Source organism: Anguilla rostrata, chromosome 4, assembly GCF_018555375.3.
Source record: "Anguilla rostrata isolate EN2019 chromosome 4, ASM1855537v3, whole genome shotgun sequence".
NCBI lineage: Eukaryota > Metazoa > Chordata > Actinopteri > Anguilliformes > Anguillidae > Anguilla > Anguilla rostrata.
In genome coordinates, this window is record NC_057936.1 from 36246122 (window position 1) to 36263205 (window position 17084).

At 44.4% G+C, this 17084-nt stretch overlaps 1 protein-coding gene and 1 long non-coding RNA gene across 6 annotated transcripts in view; one reads left to right on the plus strand and one right to left on the minus strand.

The window, feature by feature from the left end:
* Positions 1 to 5055: 5055 nt before the first annotated feature.
* On the plus strand, positions 5056 to 6123 carry LOC135253314 (uncharacterized). Its single transcript, XR_010329582.1, has 2 exons — positions 5056 to 5382; positions 5561 to 6123. It is a non-coding gene; the product is annotated as an uncharacterized LOC135253314 (long non-coding RNA).
* Positions 6124 to 8895: 2772 nt separating this feature from the next.
* Positions 8896 to 17084, minus strand: part of pak2b (p21 protein (Cdc42/Rac)-activated kinase 2b) — a 28523-nt gene continuing 20334 nt past the window's right edge. For all 5 annotated transcript variants that reach the window (XM_064332434.1, XM_064332433.1, XM_064332431.1 and 2 more), the window contains 7 exons: positions 16129 to 16177; positions 15497 to 15609; positions 15229 to 15346; positions 12257 to 12356; positions 11557 to 11753; positions 11037 to 11174; positions 8896 to 10673 (listed from right to left, as the gene is read on the minus strand). In XM_064332434.1, coding sequence (XP_064188504.1) covers positions 10587 to 10673; positions 11037 to 11174; positions 11557 to 11753; positions 12257 to 12356; positions 15229 to 15346; positions 15497 to 15609; positions 16129 to 16177 — 802 coding nt within the window. In that variant the 3' untranslated portion in view covers positions 8896 to 10586. The remainder of the gene's footprint in view (positions 10674 to 11036; positions 11175 to 11556; positions 11754 to 12256; positions 12357 to 15228; positions 15347 to 15496; positions 15610 to 16128; positions 16178 to 17084) is intronic.

A 17084-nucleotide genomic window follows, 5' to 3' on the forward strand; every position in this document is an offset into this window, starting at 1 on the left:
GGGCGCCGGCCCCTTCGCGTTTCGGTACGCCGTGCGCCCCAGCGGGCTCGGCCGGCATCGATCGGAAACGCGCAGGGCTGCGTGCGCGTTCAGAGGAGGAATCAATCTGCATCCCTCTGTGCGGGGGACAGTGGTGCCCCAGGGACGCGCCAAACCCGGAGACACCGAAATCATCATAACAGACAGATTCTGCTCACAAATTACCAAGACAAAGGGAAAATGAATGCATTCATGCATCCTGTGGAAATGCAGTGGGGGTGGGGGGGTTATTTTCTTGTTTTTCTTTTAGAAAATTCAGCATTGAGCAACTGACGGAGAGGCCCGATTCCAGTCGCTACAATATCAGGGCTTATGCCAGCTTCTCTGCTGCTTTTTAAAAAGCACTGTGATTAAAATCCACAAAGGAATCAATTTTCGGCATGAAGCCGAGAACGTTTCTCCTGTTGTCAGAAAATGGGCAAATACATCTCAATTCATGCTCTTACTTGACGATTGCACGTTAATACATAAAGGTTATATGTCCATGTTGATATAGGGGAACAACAGCAAGGTCAAGAATGTACATTGTACTTTATAGACCTAGACGACCTTCTCAATTCCATCCCAGAGGAAGTAACATCCCAAATTGTGCTGGGTGATTTCAATATTCCCCTGGATGACACTCAGTCATCCAGATTCCCGCATGTCCACTCTTTTGACTTGACATTTTCACAGTCCCCCCACCATATGCGCAAGGCAGGCAATCAGCTGGACCTGGTCCCTGAGAGCCTGCTCTGCCTCCAACGATCACACCCCTCCACCTCTCCAGGGACTATTTTGCATCATACGCTCTCACTCCTCCTCCCCCACCCTCCTCTGCAACTCACTTTGTCATAATGCACCACAACCTCTATAATCTGTCACCTGCAGCCACATCTTCTAATGCTCTTACTTCTCTCCCATCTCATGAGCCATTTTCTCATTTTTCTGTTGGCTCTGCCAACACTACACTGCTCTACTCTCCATCATCTGCCCTTTACTCTCTCTTATTGGTTACTTTCACTGGCCCCTCCTTCCTGTTCTTAGCTTATGGACACCCATGTAACTTTTTGTGCTGCCACTTCATCTTCATCCAGCAAACTCCCATTCATCCCATCCATAACCAGCTCATCACTGCCCACAGGCAGTGCATCCATAGGTTTCAAGAAGGTCAGAGTCACACCCCTGTTGAAGAAACATCTTAGAAGGTCCTTTCAGGTTTCCTGGGATGGGTTCTTGTCTCGTCCTCACGACCTGCCTACTGATGTCTCTAAAGGCTCCATATTTAGATTCCTTTGCTTTTTAAATTCCATCCCCTGGGGGGGCTGTCATCTCTGTGGTTTCTCAAATCATTGCTATACATTCCGTCCATCTGTCGCTGAGGTCACTTTGTACACAAGATTGCAAGACATCCTGTGCTGCACGGCAACTGTCATCTTAAGCTCAACCTTGCTAAGACTGAGGTTCTCCCAAATCCACACCACTGCGTAACCTCTCCCTCAATCTAAGTGCTGCAGAAGAGCTCACTCAAAGCAATTTTACTGCAAAGGGCCTAGGGGTAACCCAATGGAACAGGTCTCCTTCTTTCTCCATGTAGCGGCAAAGAGCTGGGTGTGCAGATTCTTTCTGTACAAAATCTAAAGAACCTGACCTTGCTTCCTTAACACCTACTTGACACAGCCCTTTGTCCAGGCACTGGTACTCTGAAATTGTGTTCTCACCGATCTCTTCGCTTGGGGTGCTAAACCCCTCTGGCTAATACAGAATACAGCTGCATGACTTGTCTACAACTTTACCAAGCTTGTTCATGTTACACCCCTTCTCATCCCACTTGACTTGCTATCTGTTACAGCTCACATTATATTCAAAACCTTGGTACTAGCCTACGGGCCATTGAATGGAACACCACTAAATGTACAAATGATCTTGCACGCACACCAGATTGTTCCACTACCAAACCCTGAGGCGGCTGGCTCTCCCCTCTCTGCATGGTCATTTCTACCGATCACAATGCCTGTCTGTACTGGCCAACAGTGGTGGCCTGGACTAACCGCAGTGGTCAGGAGAGCAGAATCAATGCAGGCTGAAGACCTCGTTCTCCTCTTATCCCAACGCCCCAGTACTAATTCAATTAGTATTTTAATGGTTTCTGGTTCTACTTTTATCTTTCTTTTTTGTTATGGATATAATCTGTATGTATTCAGAATTAGTATTTTGGTTCTTGCAATATTATAAAGCAGTTAGAACATAATAGTGCTTTATTGATATTGCATCCTATTCTCATCTGTTTTTGAAAGTTGTTAGCCAAATCTGGCACTATTGCTGAAATTAATCAGGTGAATGCACTTATGTTCCTCCTATAGTATAAATCACACTGGCTAAGAGCACCGGCTAAATTTATATAACTTAAAATGAGAACAGTCTACGGTATACAGCAGATCGATGTGATAAGCCTTCATTTTTGATATCTCCTTGTTCTTGTATTTGCCATTATTTATTATCATTTGGCAATAGTTTTTTTTTTTCTTTTTGGATCCTTCTGGAAAACACACTTCAGCAGGTTGTGACAATTGCAAAAATTCAACATAAAAAAGAATTTTAGATTAAAAAAAAGAGCACTGTTCTCTGCCAAGTGAAAGGAAAACTGCGATGACTTCAAAGCCTCAAAGACTAAACTTAACCCTCAGAGAAGAGTAATACCTCTATTACCAGGGCCTCATAATTCAAATGGCGTATTACTGACATAGGTGCTTAATCAATGCTTCCAGTGCAATATTTCTTCATCAAACAGCGATGCTTGATTTATATTACTCCAACTGCCATTCATTATCTACACGGCAGACTCCAAACTGTTTTAAAATTCTACATTACATATTATGCAGCCCAACTGTTTTTTTTTTTCTGCAGCAGGAAATTGAATTTGAACCTTGCTCAAGGGTATAATGGCAGTACCCTTCAACACTGCATTTATCACTTCCAGCAGTCATCCACTACACTACCATTCACACCACTGTTGAACTCATTACATCACAACCAGTGAGGTCCAGTAGCATTCTGGAAAAAAAAAATCTTAAATATTGGCACCCAACATGGGGCTCAATACGTCTAATTCACAGCTGGGAAACCTGCCGACCCCGTCACACAGGTGGACTCCGCCATTTCAGAGCAGGCAGCCAGTGATGTAATACTGGTCTCGTCAGAGGCGGTTTGAAAAAGTCTTATTCACTAATGCTCATTTAAGCATCCCAGGGCAATTCAAAGGACCTTCCTTCTGGGTTTGGGTCTCATTGTTGAGCGTAAAAGTCAGCAGTTTAGCAATAGGAATAGCTTGAGGTTCTGCGACAAACCAACCCAGTGTGTTCCAAGATGGCTGTGCTAGTAGCTGTCAACATCAGTTCATTCTTCCAACAAATATGGATGAATTTCAGATTTGAATGCAGGGCCAGACCTTATCTAACATAAAACGCAAACGATCCAGTAAAATTAGAGTGCTTCACGTCCCTTTGAAATGTCCTGTTAATTATCTTGTGTTCTCCACTGCTGATTCGAGACAGTGAAGACATCCATAGTCCTCCTCCAAAACACGTGGTGTCACCAGCCAGCTTCTTTTCAAATCGCGGCTTAAAGCCAAGCTTGCAGATGAGTTGGAGGAAGACCTGTCATATGCAGCTTTGGCATACAGTCAACAGACATGCAATTAATCAGTAGGGTTCCAGAAAATATAGACCCCTAACCAGCTGAACCCTCCCATATCCCGGGTAACGCAATTGCCAATTGTGCGTCGCCATATGTAACTACTGGCCAGTTGACACTGGCATGCTCTGGATTAAATCCCAGACCACAGGGCTCATCCATGCACCATGGTGCCTTAACTAAATAAACCACCCAGCAGTGCCCCAGTGTATGGTAGCACTGTAATGTATCTATACAGCCACAATGAGATTTTAAACCTTGATTTGTATGAACTTTGTTCAAATGCACCAACATATGCTATATCAGTTGGCTTCAAACACTTACAAAGCACGCTGTTATTATTATTATTGTGATCATCGTCATTATGCTCCTCATAATTTGGACACTCAGCGTCGGGAGAACGGCACATACATGCATTACGAATAATCAGGCTGAGGAAAAATAAAAGCTGAGTGTATAATGTTCCGGTTAATTGAGATTGGAGAATGAGAAGTCAGGGGTGCATAATGAATGCGGTAACATTGATTGGTAATGAACGCTGCATTGTGCTGCCTACTGCTGCATGTCTCGAGCGAATCCCTAAGGATGCTGGGAACTAATAGCGAAAGCGCTCTCCGCAATGTTTCTGTGGACAAATTGGAAGGAGGCTGTATAACATGGACCTCAAAAACACAGTGTGGCTATTATAAAATGCATTTATAATTACTTCTGTAATTGCTTAGCAGGTACCCTTTCCAGGGTGTGTCAATTCCCATTTTATACATTATCCATTTACTGCTGGATATTTACAGGGCCAGTTCAGGTGAAGTACCCTTCTCAGGGGATGCCAGCTCGACCCTAAATGGAAGTCAGATCCGCAGCCTTCTGCCAGTCAGCGCTAGGAGGAAATAATGCTGAAGACCACTAAAAGCACAGAGACGGTGCGTACAATGAGGGCTGATCCGTTTCAGGATTTTGTGCCAACTTCTGCTCTTAATTATTTAATTAGCTCAATCATATCTTCCTTTGACATTTGCATAAGCACCAGCTGCAGCTGCAGACTGCAAGTGTATAGCAAAGACTTTGATGTACTCAAGTACTGGAATGAACCAGCGTAGTTTATAGAGCTGTCAGTAAGCAAAAAAACTAAAGTAGCTGGTTGGAACAAAAACCAACATGCAGACTAGGCCTCCAGGACTGGAGTAGTGCACCCCTGCACAAAGATTATGATGCTTTGGCCGTGCTCTTTTAACGCTGCGATCTTCATTCCTAGTCCTGCCAGGCAGAAGGGCCTGCTGGTTTTTATTGTTAGTTGGCACTTAATTGTTCAACTCAGCTCACCTGGTTTCTTGGGTCGCAATTTGTTCCTGACATTGAGACGAAAACAAAATCCAGAAGACCCTGCGGCCTGCCAGGACCAGGAATGGAGGTCACTGCTCTAATATGTAGCCCAGGGCTGACCAACCCTGTTTCTAAAGATCTACCGTCCAGCAGGGTTTCATTTCAACCCTAATTTGGCACACCTGATCCTACTAATTAGTAGCAGCTCAAAAAAAACCTCTAGCTGTTGAATGAGGTGTGCTTTGTTAGGGTTAGAGTGACCCACAGGATGGTAGAGCTCCAGGAACAGGGTTGCTTACCACCACTCTAGAGCACGGATACTCAAATGGCCCTGGTTTTCTTTCCCCCCAGGTAACCGAACAATTAGCGCTACTGATTGGCCAGACTGTATTCAGACCTGCACCCAGGTAAAGGAAGGGTGGAAAACGAGCGGTTCTCTGAAACTCGAGGGCAGTCACAGAACAGGGCTCTAGAGTTTCTATGGAACAAGCCGACAAATAAAAATAGCGGCCTGTGTCTTTAAACGCAGCGACACGTCGCGACCCAGTGGCTCCGCCGAGCCGAACTGATGCTGGGTCGGCTTCCCGCCGTCTCCGTCCAACAAAGGAGAGCTGACGCGGGGCGGCGGAACACAGACCCTGGGGTACGGTACCTCCGACTGCAGTCCGCCCCGCGTGGATCTCTTCAAATGAAAAGCAGGTATTTCGGGATCCGTTCCTTGCGGGGGGGAACGCAGGGGGGGCCGCGCGCTACCCAGCGAGGACCGCGCACTTTAACACACCGCCACGGTTCAGGCGCCCAGCCCTCGGCGCCTCTCTGCCGGGGTTTTGTGCTCAGCTTCACAGCCGAACCGCCTCGCACGCACTGTTCACATGGACTAACAGTCTGAAACTTTGGCTTTTCAATGACCTGAACTACGGGACATATGTATTTTTGGTACCATTTCGACATTTCCGGGTTCTGACAAGCACTTTGTCCCCTTTGAGGCAAAAGTAGAGTCCTGCTTAGGTACTATCCTGCCAAAATGGCCACACAAAATGTCCTGAGGAGCTGAGCCTGTAAAAAGATCCAATAAATAATTCCTCTTACTTCCTTTCGCAGTGGGTTTTACATTTACAAAGTTTTTTAAACTCTGAAGAACAAAAGACCTACCTGCATTGCTATGTATGGTTTAGCTGTAACTGTTTAGAGTTCTGTCTTGGTCTTAGGTTAGTTTGTTCCCCCCACATCTCATCCATTCTAAAACTGCCAATCTGGGGGACACATAGTTGTGCCAAGAGACATAGCTGTTCCTTTCTTATACACTCAGTGTATAATCTGCTCTACCACACACTCTGTGGCATTTGTATGCAACAAATTCAAATTGACTGACTGAATGGAAGTTGTACCATTGAGGCTCAATACTTCCAAAGTTTGCATTCGCCAGAACACAACACTTACCAAACCCAGTCACCTTTAGGATAACCATTTAAGGGCCAACACGTTCCTTCAAGGAGAGAAATCTAATTATCAGGGGCAAGATACATTTCCAGATAAATTTAAAGAATACCACTGAAAAGTCAAATCCTGAGCCATCAAACCTGTGCGTGCAGTACTATACTGCAGTCCAATACCAGAAACAGATTGCCTAAACATTACTGCACAGTCTAATCTAGATCAGAGCTCTCAAACTCCTGTCTTGGAGCACCACAGGCATAAACGCACTGTATCTATGCTGACGTTTCTCAGCAGAGCGAATGTCAATTTTATTTCACCGATTAAACATGATCGTTTTACCAGCAACAAAGCAATAATGATTACAGCAAACTATTTACGGGACATTTGATGTCATGCATAATTTAGTCTGCAAGGCACAGGAATCCACCATCCCCTTTTGGCTATAACACAAAGTATCCAATATATTTTCTTCCTATTTCAATTCAACCTGAACAGGAAGTGCTTTCAATTGCATTGTTTAGAATAAATACAGGGGTTGCCATGTTCATGAATGGCCACAGGGTGTCACTACATAACTACATACCATTAGGCTGGATGGATATTTTGAAGAACTCAATTAAGTAGAATTAATGAATTTAGTTACAATCTAGGAAATTGAGCTACTAGAATGGGTTAGGTTTAAAAGTGTCAAATTCCAGGAGCACCCTGTTACAAAGGTTTTTGGAGGTTTGTTGCAGGAGTGCTTTTCCAAATATGGCTGTACCTATGTTCCTGGGGCTGCTTCAGTTCGTGGATGACATGCAAATTCAATTAACCTACTATGCTGCCTAAAAACAAAAGTGAATGTGGTCTCTTCACTCAAACCAACAAAAACAAAACCAAAAGAGGATTCTAACAGACTGAAGCAGTGGTTCAGAACCTCGGTCCTGGAGTCCCCCTGAGTATGCTGGTTTTCCTTCCAACCACAAATTCAACCCCAGAACTTGAACAGTTGTTACCTTTTCTTAATTAGGTGCTTTTCGTGTTCAGAGGGATTATTTACCCACCTGAGCCACATCATGTCAGAAATAGCCATGAACAAGTGCGCTATATCGCAATTACACGAGAGGCAACAAACCTTTTGGACCAAATGAAGGACTGAGAGAAATCAACAGACTCCTGAGCATGTCGCTGAACACAGGTTTGCTTTTGAAACGTATTGACATCATGCAGGTTTGGCTCGTTATCATTTGCTTTGTCTTCAAATTAATTATCTCCCAGATGGTTAGTTTTAGTGGCCAGTTGTGCACACTTCGGCCAATTAGAAGCCTACTGATTCACCTTAGTCTTTAATTTGACAATTTAAAAATGATTTACCATTCATGTGATTGTGTGCAATGTAGCACAATAGGCACAATAGGAACATGGAAATTTTATTGTTCGTGGCACTCATAGCTATTTCTGACAACGTGGTTTATAAGGGTAAATAATCCCTCTAAACATGAAAATAACCTAATTAAGAAAAATGAACAATTTGTTAAAATTTTGGGTTTGAAACTGTGGTTTGAATGAAAACAAACATACACAGGGGCACAGTGCTTTAACAAAAGCTAAAAAAAGGGTAAACCATAAAATGCAGCCTTCTTTGGGCTCTTCGGTGGACCGCTAACATAAGTTGTAGTCCTAATAGAACTGCATTTCCCACTGAGGGCCTGGGATTGCAGGTCTTAAATACCAGCTGGGCCAGCACAGCTGGAACACTTTGTGACTAACGAGGCGATTCCAATCAGGAGCACCACACCTACCAGAATACACCTCAAAACAGAGGAGGAAAAAGGAAAACCTGTGAAGCTTATAAAACTTTTACTGCCAGGCTTTACTTTTACCACGAAATCGATCCTGAAGGGCCAGGGAGACCCTGCCATTACTTTAAAAGCTCTCTCTCTCTCTCCCTCCCTCCCTCCCTCACACATGCACACAAAAAGGGGGGCGGGAAAAGCAATTTTTCCCATTTATGGCTGTGATCTATCACTTGTCATTGGCAAACACACGCAGAAAGAGTTTGCGGCAGTGCTGCACTTAAAAGCCTGAGGATTCTTGCCGTATTTGTGTCACGCGGCAGACGAAGCGTGTTCCAACCGCTTACGTTACCTACAAATCCTACTGTCCCTCAACCTAAAGACTCAGTTACCTCTAGGGGAAAAAACAATTATGATCATAAATTACAGCAGTTGACGTGAGTACTGTGAACACCTTCCACTGTCCCAACACTAGCCATGTAACAAGAACACATGGGAAGTTCCAGTTACTGCTCCAGTACCTCAGACAAATCCCTTCACTTCCGTTAGAATTTTAGAACATTTTCGAGGAACCAGCAAAATGAGAACTTCTTTGAAGAGCATCTCATCGAAATGGGGAAGAATAAGAGACCACTCAAAAACCTGGGAGCATCTTTTGAAACGCCACTTGGCTTTCGATATATTTTAGATTGATATAGTCATGTTTAATTTAACAAGGGAGAAATAAAAATACATATTTTCCATTCAAAAGTTTGCATCGTTTGATTTTCTTTTTGCAGGGAGGAGGCTTTCGCTTGCAGCAAGGAACGCGAGTCGACAGACACGGACGCAGAGTGGTCATTTCTCACATCTGCAAACACTTTAACCTGTGCCAGACCGTCAGATTGTTAGTTATTAAAAACAAAAAACAAAAAGTTTACATATACATATACAACAGCTAGTCAACACATGGCCTGATCTCTAAACCAGCGGCTTCCGCTTTTCTCCTTAAAAGTACACAATATACAAAACAATTTTTTTTTCATTTTTAAGTTTAGCTACCTAAGTCCCTGTGTAGTAAATAAAGACATAGCTCATCTCATACAGTAAACGGTTAGTTTAGTTTTTTTGTGGGTTTTCTTTTTTTTTTCTTTTTCTTAGAAAAGCAGGAGAAAAGAGAAAGTATAACACCCTGTCGCTCACAAGCATTCGCCGGGCCGTGTATCCCGTGGCAACCCGCAAAACCAGAAAGTCCGAGCAGAGGCCGCGGGTTTTAACGGCAGAGAAGAGCCCGACTGAGAAACTGAACACACTTCACGCCCGACGGCCGGGCCCTCTGAAATGTTTCAATACAATTGTCTGGAACTGAAATTGAGAGAATCAACCTGCTTAAAACGGTCAACGTATGATCCAAAACAATACTGCAATGTTAATTTTTTGTTACTCTAGGTACAAAAATTATCGACGCTCCTTGCGCTGAAATGTATGCAGAAAATGAAATCTCTTCGTGTCCGGTCACAGTGCACTCAAGACGCCTTGAAGTGATTTCAGACCTTACGTCTCCCTATCTGATGAAGACCTTGCTGTTGAGATGCATTTATTTGTACTTAAATACGGCATATATTATTCAAATCATCTGAAATGTTTTGGAAATACTTATTTAATGAGCCCTGCAATGAAAATGATCTCGTTTTTTTTTTTGCAAAAGGAAGCAGCAGCCCTAAAAATAGTAGTGTCCCTTCCCTTGACGAACTCATCTCCTGCGGTAATGAGATGTTTCGCCACTAGAGGTCGCCGTCATCTGACGGTGCCCGTTCAGGTCATCTCTAGAAAACCTCTCCGACACGACACAATACAAAAAGGAATCCGGTTCCGTGATTTCCAGGATTGCGTTGCTTTAGAAACAGAGGTATTGGGGGAAGGGGAGGGGGAGGTTATGAGAATGAATTCAAGTACGGTAATACCGAAGTGGAGGCGGAGCTGAAAGCTCACGAAAGATGGGAGGAAACGAAGCCCGAAGAACACAAATCAACTCGCTAAATCGACAGCGAAAGCGGTCGCTAATTCTCATCAGCTCAAGGCAATCTACAGTGAAGTTCTCCTCCTCATCTCTGTTTGTGGGACAGCAATGTCTGTCTTAATTCAGTCCCAGCTTCTTTTTTAACCGCTAGGCGACTCCAGGCTGACGTCTGTTCGTAAGGCCGGTGGTGGTGGTGGTGGTGGTGCCCTGCCCCCCCCGGTGGCTGGGCAGAGCGGTGCGTTTTGGTCTTGGCGGGTGGCGCGGAGACAGGGTACTGCGGGCGAATGGCACGGAGGGACTGGCACAGCTCGGGGGTGGGGGCGGGCCGGCGCGGGACTCCACTAGCGGTTGCTCTTCATGGCCTCCTTGGCGGCCAGGATGAGGGGGGTGAGGCTGGAGAGGGGCTTGGCCAGCTTCAGGAAGGGGTGCTGCAGGGGGACAGAGGAGATCACATGATCGCAGATTCCTCTGCTGTTCCCACTTAATGGGGCTCAAAAGGACAGAAAAAGTCATGAAAAGTCGTAATAAACAGTCATAATACTGTGTGCAGTATCGTGTATATATATATATATATATATATATATATATACGTTTAACACAATTGGAGTGTGTGCAATATCCTTTATATACTTGTTTAATCATAAAGTAAATATGTGTTCAAATGCTGTCAGACTTCGTAATTAAATGGTTATGTGCTCAGTTCTTTAAGTAAGCCTTGTGCCATGACTGACACGGGTGTGTTGGGTGGGTGCAAAGGCAAGCATTCGCCGAGGCGCGTGGGCGGGGCTTACCTGCAGCAGCTCCTTGCCCCCGCCTCTCTTCTCCACGTCCATCTCCAGGCAGCGGTTGAGGAAGTCGCGGAAGATGGGCGACAGCTTCTCCGGGTTCTGGAGCTCCGGGGTGCCGTTGGTGGCGATCAGGTACAGCGCCTGGGGGGTGGGGGGGGAGGCAGGGCAGAGCCGGCCGGTTAGGGCGCAGCGGGCCACGGGTTCGATTCCCGCTCGCCGCAGCGTCGGCGGTGCGAGGGGCGCTTTGCCTCGACTGTTCCCACTTAGTCACATCGAGCCACGTCAAAAAGCAGTTCAGCAGCCTTACATTTCCCTGTTTAAAATCCAGCACTGTAATGTGTTCATGGCTATGAGTAACTGTTACAAAATGAATATTGTACCTTATCAGACCTGTGTTCTGTAGATGTCCCAATGACCTTGGTGTGCACTTATTGCACATTGCTTATGGATAGAAGCATCTGCCAAATAAATTTAGTGTAATGAAGGCCTGGTAAAGCCATGCAGTGGCAGAATAGGCACTTACCCTGAGGGGGTTCTCATTGAGGTAGGGGGGCTCCCCCTCCACCATCTCGATGGCCATGATGCCCAGGGACCAGATGTCCACCTTGGGCCCGTAGGCCTTGCGGGTCACCACCTCGGGGGCCATCCAGTAGGGCGTGCCCACCATGGTGCTGCGCTTGCTCTGCTCGGGGGTGATCTGGGCGCAGAACCCAAAATCAGCTGCGAAAGGGGGAAACACAACGTTAGTGCGCTCCTTTTCACGAGGTACTGTCAGGGTTTTCTTTGCGTTTTTGCTGTGTGTGCGCTTTAGTGTCCGTGTATGTGCGTGCGAGAGTGTGTGCCAGAGGTGAAAATTCAGTTTGAGAAAGTAAAAGTCTTCCCCGATATTTTGTTCAAATTACCTACATTTGCTAATTAGCACAATTCTTCAGCCATGAAGTAGAACTAATTAGCCAAAGCAGCTGGCTGACTTCCCGAAGTGAAAGAAATACATGGCAGGAGTTTTACTTTCTGACCCCATCACTGGTGTGTCTGTGCATTTTGTGTGTGGGTTGTGTGTGTTTTTGTGTGACACGTGTGTTTAGTCTGGTACATTTTGTGTTGTTTATGCTGTGTGCTTTTGCTGTGGCAGTGTGTTGTCTTGTGTGTTTTGTACATTTTTGTGCGTGTGTGTTTTTCTTTCGGTGTTTTTTTCAGCATCCCATACGCAGGGAGGGACTCACTGAGTTTCACAGAGCCATCCATTCCCAGCAGCACATTGTCACTCTTGATGTCTCGATGGATGACCTGGTTGGCATGAAGGAACTCCAGTGCCTGTAAACACTGAGAAAGGAGAGAGAAATTTTAGAAACACACACACACACACACACACACACAAACGTGAATGAGTAAAAGCCCAGGCGGAATACCAGCACGACACATCTGCACTGTTCCGACTGTACTTCATCAAACCAACCACAGTATGGATCACGGATCTTCAAGCTTATTTAAACTATAGGCCTGTTCAGAATAATACATTCTGACAGACAAAATTTACCAGCATACTCATTACTCTTGCTCATGCATTCATTTATCAATTCAGCCTGAAATGATTTTTTCACAGGTAATCACTCCACATGCAAATAAGCTAAGGCCTGCCTCTGTAACTCATGGGCACTTCAACCCCTTAAAATCATTAAAAACTCAGGGTTTCATGTAAAAATCCCCCGTCTTAAACAAACCCCATTTTCTTTAAAACTATATATAGTACAGGCATGGTTCACAGCTTTCAATAAACGAGCACATTTTTACTCAATTTTCTACATCCCCTGAATTTACAGGAGTCTCACTCAGTAAACATACAGGAGATATTTTCTTATTAACAGAGAAATAAATTCTGTAGTGATCACACGTACTTCCGATACTAGATTTATTTTCCAAATCGTACCCTAGGATGTATACAACATCGGGATAAAAGTTCGGAGTGGATTAAACAAAGTTGTAAAATCCACAATACCTCTCCAAATGGCACCAAACCTCTCCAAATGAGAATATTCCACATCTTTTTTCCCCAGCCATATTCCACTTCTAGAATCTAATTCCATTGAGATGGCACCCTCTGGAACCCCCACAAAACAAATCAAGGCTCCAGAGTGTGACCATTTTGGTACACATGCGACCAAATTGTCAGTGCAGGCATTTCTTTGTACGCATGAGTAGGGCCACATTAGGGTCGTCTAATGTGTTTACGATGAGTCGATTTAGGCCACATGAGAATAAAGTCAATTCTCGAGAAAAGTCATAATATAAGAATAAAGTCGTAATTTTACGAGAAAAAAATCAATATTACGAGAATAAAGTCGTAATTTTAGGCTACGTGTTATTTTAGACAGGAAATATCAGAAGAGCAGCCTGCCGCCTGCGTTAAAATGAGGAAGGTGGAGCATCTTGTGTATGTTATACTTTAGTATAGGTTTCACAAATAACAAAATACTTAATCTTTTGGCACATCAGCACCTCGTTATCATAAGTATCAGGACATTGAAAAGATTGTGCAAGAAACTGTCTATTCTGAAGAAAGAACCACACGGACTTGGAGGAAATTGCAGGCTCAGGCTGCCATTAGACTGTCCTCTCGCCCGTTTTGTTGCTTGCTGGTAATATATTTTCCTAAAAATTATGTTTTTTTCTCTCGAAATTTTACGATTTTATTCTCGTAATATGATTTTTTTCTCGTAAAATTATGACTTTATTCTAGTAAAATTACGACCTCATTCTCGAAATTTCAGAATTTTTTCCCCCCTTAATGTGGCCCTAATACTCCGTCGTAGTACAGTGTGTGTATATGTGTAGCGTTATTTATTTTTCCCCACTCGCATTCTGGGAAGACCCGCCCCTACTCTGCCTCTGATTGGCTCTCACCCTGATATTCTTCTTCGCTGAATGTGGGTGGGGGAAAGAAATAAGGCATGTATGTGTGAAACCGCGCCCTGTACTCCTCCGGGAGCAGCGCACACTTTTGTTTGAGTTATTTGAGTTTGATTTATTTATTTGAGTTTGTCAAGCACTTTAAACATTGGCACTTTTTAATATTATTTTTTAAACAATTGAGGTTATTGCGATTTCTTGTTTGTGCTCTGATTTAAATAAAGAAAAAGCATTTATCTGCACCTTTATTCCTGATTACAATCATTTACATAATGTGTTAAGAAACTACTAATGTGTATGGGAACTGACAAAAAAGGTAACGCTTAAAATGTATTATTGTGGCGCCAAAAGGTGCGGTGAAAAATTTTGGGTGCACCTACATTATGTGCTGGTGCACCTAAATGAAAAAGTTAGGTGCACCAGTGCAACCAATGTAAAAAGTTAGTCTGGAGCCATGCAAATCCTCTGTAATTACCCATTCTCTCCTAGTGGCCAAGCTCTGTATTTCAGTCAAGGTGTTCATAATGGTTACTTATCACACGCACTAAATTCACAGTGAAACAATCAAACCACTTGTTTTCATCTTGCTGTGCACTCTTACTTTACTGCACTCACTACTCTAAGTAGCCCTCTAATTTGCACAGGCAAACAGTGGCTGTATGAAAGGAGGCAGTCTCCCAACACCCCCTTTTAAAAAAAAAAAATAATTTCACAGGGAAGTGTGAAGTGAGGGAACTCATGCCACAAATAGTAACTTGTCCTTTGAGCTCACATGGAGACACACACACACACACGTATATGAGCAGGCACTGTTCTCTAAAATCTGAATTTATAGAGAACAGAAAGAATTTGACTGTGCTGACCTCACACCTTAGACCTGTTCAGTGTGGAGAAAAACCTGCCAGAAGCTTCCTCCCACTGGAATTTACTCATAGTGCCAAAAGGTTACACAAGTCTCCTGATCAGAACAGAGTGAGAGCCCACAAGGAGGAAAATTTGAACTAATCATAAAAATATAAAATCAAATCAGACGATTCACGATAATGTAGTGCCCTTTATTACTATTACTATTGCAGTGTTCCTTACGCAAGCATTTGCCCATAAACAAAGCTGCAAAAAATAATGGGTCATAGCGCTGCAGCTTGTTTCAATGACAGATAAAAGCAATAATTTGAGGCAATGTTATTGTTAGATACCGGTGTCTAATTTCATGGTCGCTGGGCTTTCTGGGTTTACAATTTCAGAATATCTGCAGACTGAGAATTTTACAGAAGAGCAGGAAACTCACTTCTCTACAGACGGCGGCGATCTGAGCCTCGTCCATGCAGGTCTCCGTCACCACGTCCGTCAGGGAACCGCCCGCCAGGTACTCCATCACCACAAAAAGCTCCTCCCCCACCAGGAAGCTGTGATGACATCACGCATGTGCATGCGCCCACACAAACAAAAAGAAGGACAGCCAATCACAACCTCCGAGGGGCTCTGGTGCCAGTCACCACAGTAACTGTAACATGGCTGACTGAAGCCCCTCCATGACCGAGTGCCCTCAGCTTTACCTGTCCAGGAAGTTCACAATGTTGGGGTTCTTTAACTCTTTCATCACCAGGATCTCGTTAATGATCAGCTCCTTCTTAGGCTGCTTCTGCAGATTGATCTGTTTGATGGCCACCTTGGGAGAAGAGAGACCACCAGTGAGCCAGTGATGACTGCAGCATTGCCGTCCTGTTAACCCTCCCCGGGGGGGGGGGGGGGAAAAAAACCTAAAACCGGGGCTGCCCAGCCGTGTTAGCGGAGATTTACCATCCTGCAGGTTTTCATTTCAACCATAATTTTGGCACACTTAATTTGACTAATTAGCCGTTCAAAGAGATCTGTAGCTGCTGAACGAGATGTGTTTTTTCAGGGTTGGAGTGAAAGCCAACAGAACGACAGATCTCCAAGAACAGGGTAAGGCAGTCCTGCCTTAGAGCCTCTCACTCATTCCCTCGTCTCCAACGGTATCAACTCAACATTGCTCCTTCATCCTGGCCTCCCCCACCCTTGTCCAGCTCTTCCACACCCTCCCGGGTCCCTCTGACCTCCACCAACTCTGCGTTACCCCCCAGCTACCCTCAGACACGCTTCCTGCAGGCTTTCCATGCCCCGCCCCCCACCCCACCCGTCAGACCCGTGCAGGGACCCTCTTTACCTCCTGTCCTGTAGCCACATCGATGGCGGTGAACACTGTTCCCGAGGCCCTGCAAGGAGAGAGAGGAACTCATGAGCACGGCAATGCACGAACGCCCATGACCGCGCATGCACTCGCAAGAGTTTCAATGCCAGCGCCCTCTAAACAACGCCACACCTCCTTCACACAAAGACACGTCTCAACCCAACGCGGACACAAGCTACGATCCGCTAGCCACAGTCCCTCCTAACTGAAAGGCCAAAATGAATGCTCTTGAACGTTTTTTATTTTATTTTTTTAAGGCTTCTTAATGCTACGCACAGTGGGGAAAAAAAAGTTTAAAGACCCTGTGCTGCCTGCCTTTTCTTACATTTAAATTGTTCCTTTAGTTACTAAATTACAATATATATGTATTTTTTCTACTTATAAGACTTTGAAAAGATAAAAAACCTGCTTTGATGTTAAACCTGAATTTCAGCTGACTCAAGACTGGCTGTGTGTGTCAGTCCTGTCCTAATTATTTATTATTATTTATGCATTCACTTTTGATTGACAGCCCGGGCCGCTCACTCCCACTGACCTGGATCAGCTTTCACTCCACGTAACGTCAGTTGTTAGCTAACGTTAGCTAGTTATCATACGACCGTAATAAGGGATAACGAGTACATCAGTAACAGCATTAAAAATATTGAGCCATATATGTATGAGCCCATCGCATACAGCCTATAATATAGGACCCTAACGTTATAGGATAACTTACGTTAGCACATAACATTATCGATTGTCTTTTTTTGCGGCAGTAACGCTACAACAGTCTGGAGAATAAAGTAACGTTACACTCGCCAGCTAACGTTAGCTATATTTACACAAGGTAAGTACAGCTCATTGCTACATTAGCAAAATTATCGATAGCCAGACAGCAAGTAAATTGGGGAGATGAGGTTAATGGTAACGTTATAGTTTGTAGGCTTGATTCG